General features: G+C 44.5%; 1 protein-coding gene across 1 annotated transcript in view; it reads left to right on the top strand.

Annotated features, from left to right (window-relative positions):
* The window catches only part of LOC103607847 (cytospin-B-like), a gene marked incomplete at its 5' end in the record, with an annotated part of 81,345 nt that overhangs the window by 67,206 nt on the left and 12,484 nt on the right, over positions 1-1,655 (top strand). The window contains one exon of the mRNA XM_008592314.1: positions 337-418. Coding sequence (XP_008590536.1) covers positions 337-418 — 82 coding nt within the window. The remainder of the gene's footprint in view (positions 1-336; positions 419-1,655) is intronic.

The following is a 1,655-nucleotide window of genomic DNA, read 5'->3' on the forward strand; positions in this document are numbered from 1 at the left end:
ACATTCTTGAACATGCATTGAATATTCCAGGAAGGATATTCACAAAACTGCTGAATAACGATTACCTCTGGGGAGAAGAAACGGGTGATATGGGAGTGGAAGGGAGACTCTCTTTTCACTATTTGCCCTTTTTGTTCCTTTGGAAGATTGTGTCAATCGCATTTATTACCTATTCAAATAAATGAATAATTTTAAAAGCTCCCCTGGTGACTCTATTGTGCTTAGGAACTGTTGCGTGCACAAGCACACGCACTTGTGCACACACGTACACCTGTGTCTGTGCTGTTCTCAATGTCACAAGCTCACCTGTGCTGGTGTGCCCTTTTGTTTTTATAGAGGCATTCGACTTTCGGTGGGATGCGGACAGCCAGCAAAGGAGCGATTCAGCGCTTGGATCTTCCAGACCTTTCCCTCTCGGGTAAATTGCCTTAGATATGAAGTAATTTGATTTATTTGTGTGGGGTGGGGGAGTGGGGAGGGTGAGGTAACTTCTCTTCTTTTCTTAGTACGAAACTGAGCTTAGAAAAATAATCAGTGGTGTTTATTCCAAGCAGTTTTAACCCCTAGATGAACATTTGGTGGACATTAGATCCAGCAGAGCCCCTGATGGAAGACGGCATCTCCAGCCAGCTGCACTCTTCAGCGCGCATGTAGGGAAGAGTGCCAGCCTGTGTTCTGTTCTTTCTCACTGAATTTCAGGAGAATAGCTTCTAATCTTTAAAAGATAACTATTCTAAGAAAAAAAGTCTTATCTGATTTTGAATGTCTATTGCTTCCAGAGTTCTTGAAATATGCCCTGTTGCTTCCAGAATTCTTAAAATACACCTTGTTGCTTCCAGAATTCTTAAAATGTGCCTCCTTTAAGATGTCTTTGTCATTGAGTGTAATCCGCTTCCTGTTGTTATGCAGTACTTTTTAAAATTCAAATCCTGCTAATGAAGTGATGGTTGTAATCAGCCGTCCTCACACATCACATTGTCATCTGGGCTGCACCTGTCCTGCTGATAACAGGTGTGAAGTGGCCCTTAGCGGGGACGCAGGCGTGGGACCAATTGGCTTAAATCTCAGCGCCACTACTCATAGTCCAGGTTTGGCCTCATTACTCTGCCTCTCTATGCTGTGGATTCCTTGTCTCTAAAATAGAAATAATGCTGTCTGCCTCACAGGATCATGGCTAGGTAGGACTTAAAGCACTTAGTTAGGAAACAGCGGGCATGTGGCGAGCACTGTGCAGGTGTGCCGTCCGCTGTCAGCCTCTCCTCCCGTCTAGCATGCTCACATGCCCGAGCAGACAGGCAGCAGCAGGACCTTCACCCTAGGAGAGGGTTAAGGCTGTCCCGAGCACATGCCTAGAAGTTTGCATGTGTGTGTCTGTGTGGTCACCATTAGGGAACAACAACAACAAAAGAACAGTAAGCGAACCATTTACTGGTGCCTGCAGGAAGGATAGAAAGCCAAAAGTCGTCTACCTCACGTAGACAGAGACCCTTTTGTCTGTAAGTGTACGACAAAATTTCTATAACATGATAGGAATAAAAATAAAACCCAGCTGTACTTCTTTTAGACCACGGTCAACCATGCTCTGGCTTGTTCTTACAACAGTATTTCTTTTTTTTTTTTCTTTTTGTGTCCTTTTTGTGACCGGGCTGCACCAC

This window comes from Galeopterus variegatus, unplaced genomic scaffold (assembly GCF_000696425.1).
Source record: "Galeopterus variegatus unplaced genomic scaffold, G_variegatus-3.0.2 Scaffold7770, whole genome shotgun sequence".
Taxonomy (NCBI): Eukaryota; Metazoa; Chordata; class Mammalia; order Dermoptera; family Cynocephalidae; genus Galeopterus; species Galeopterus variegatus.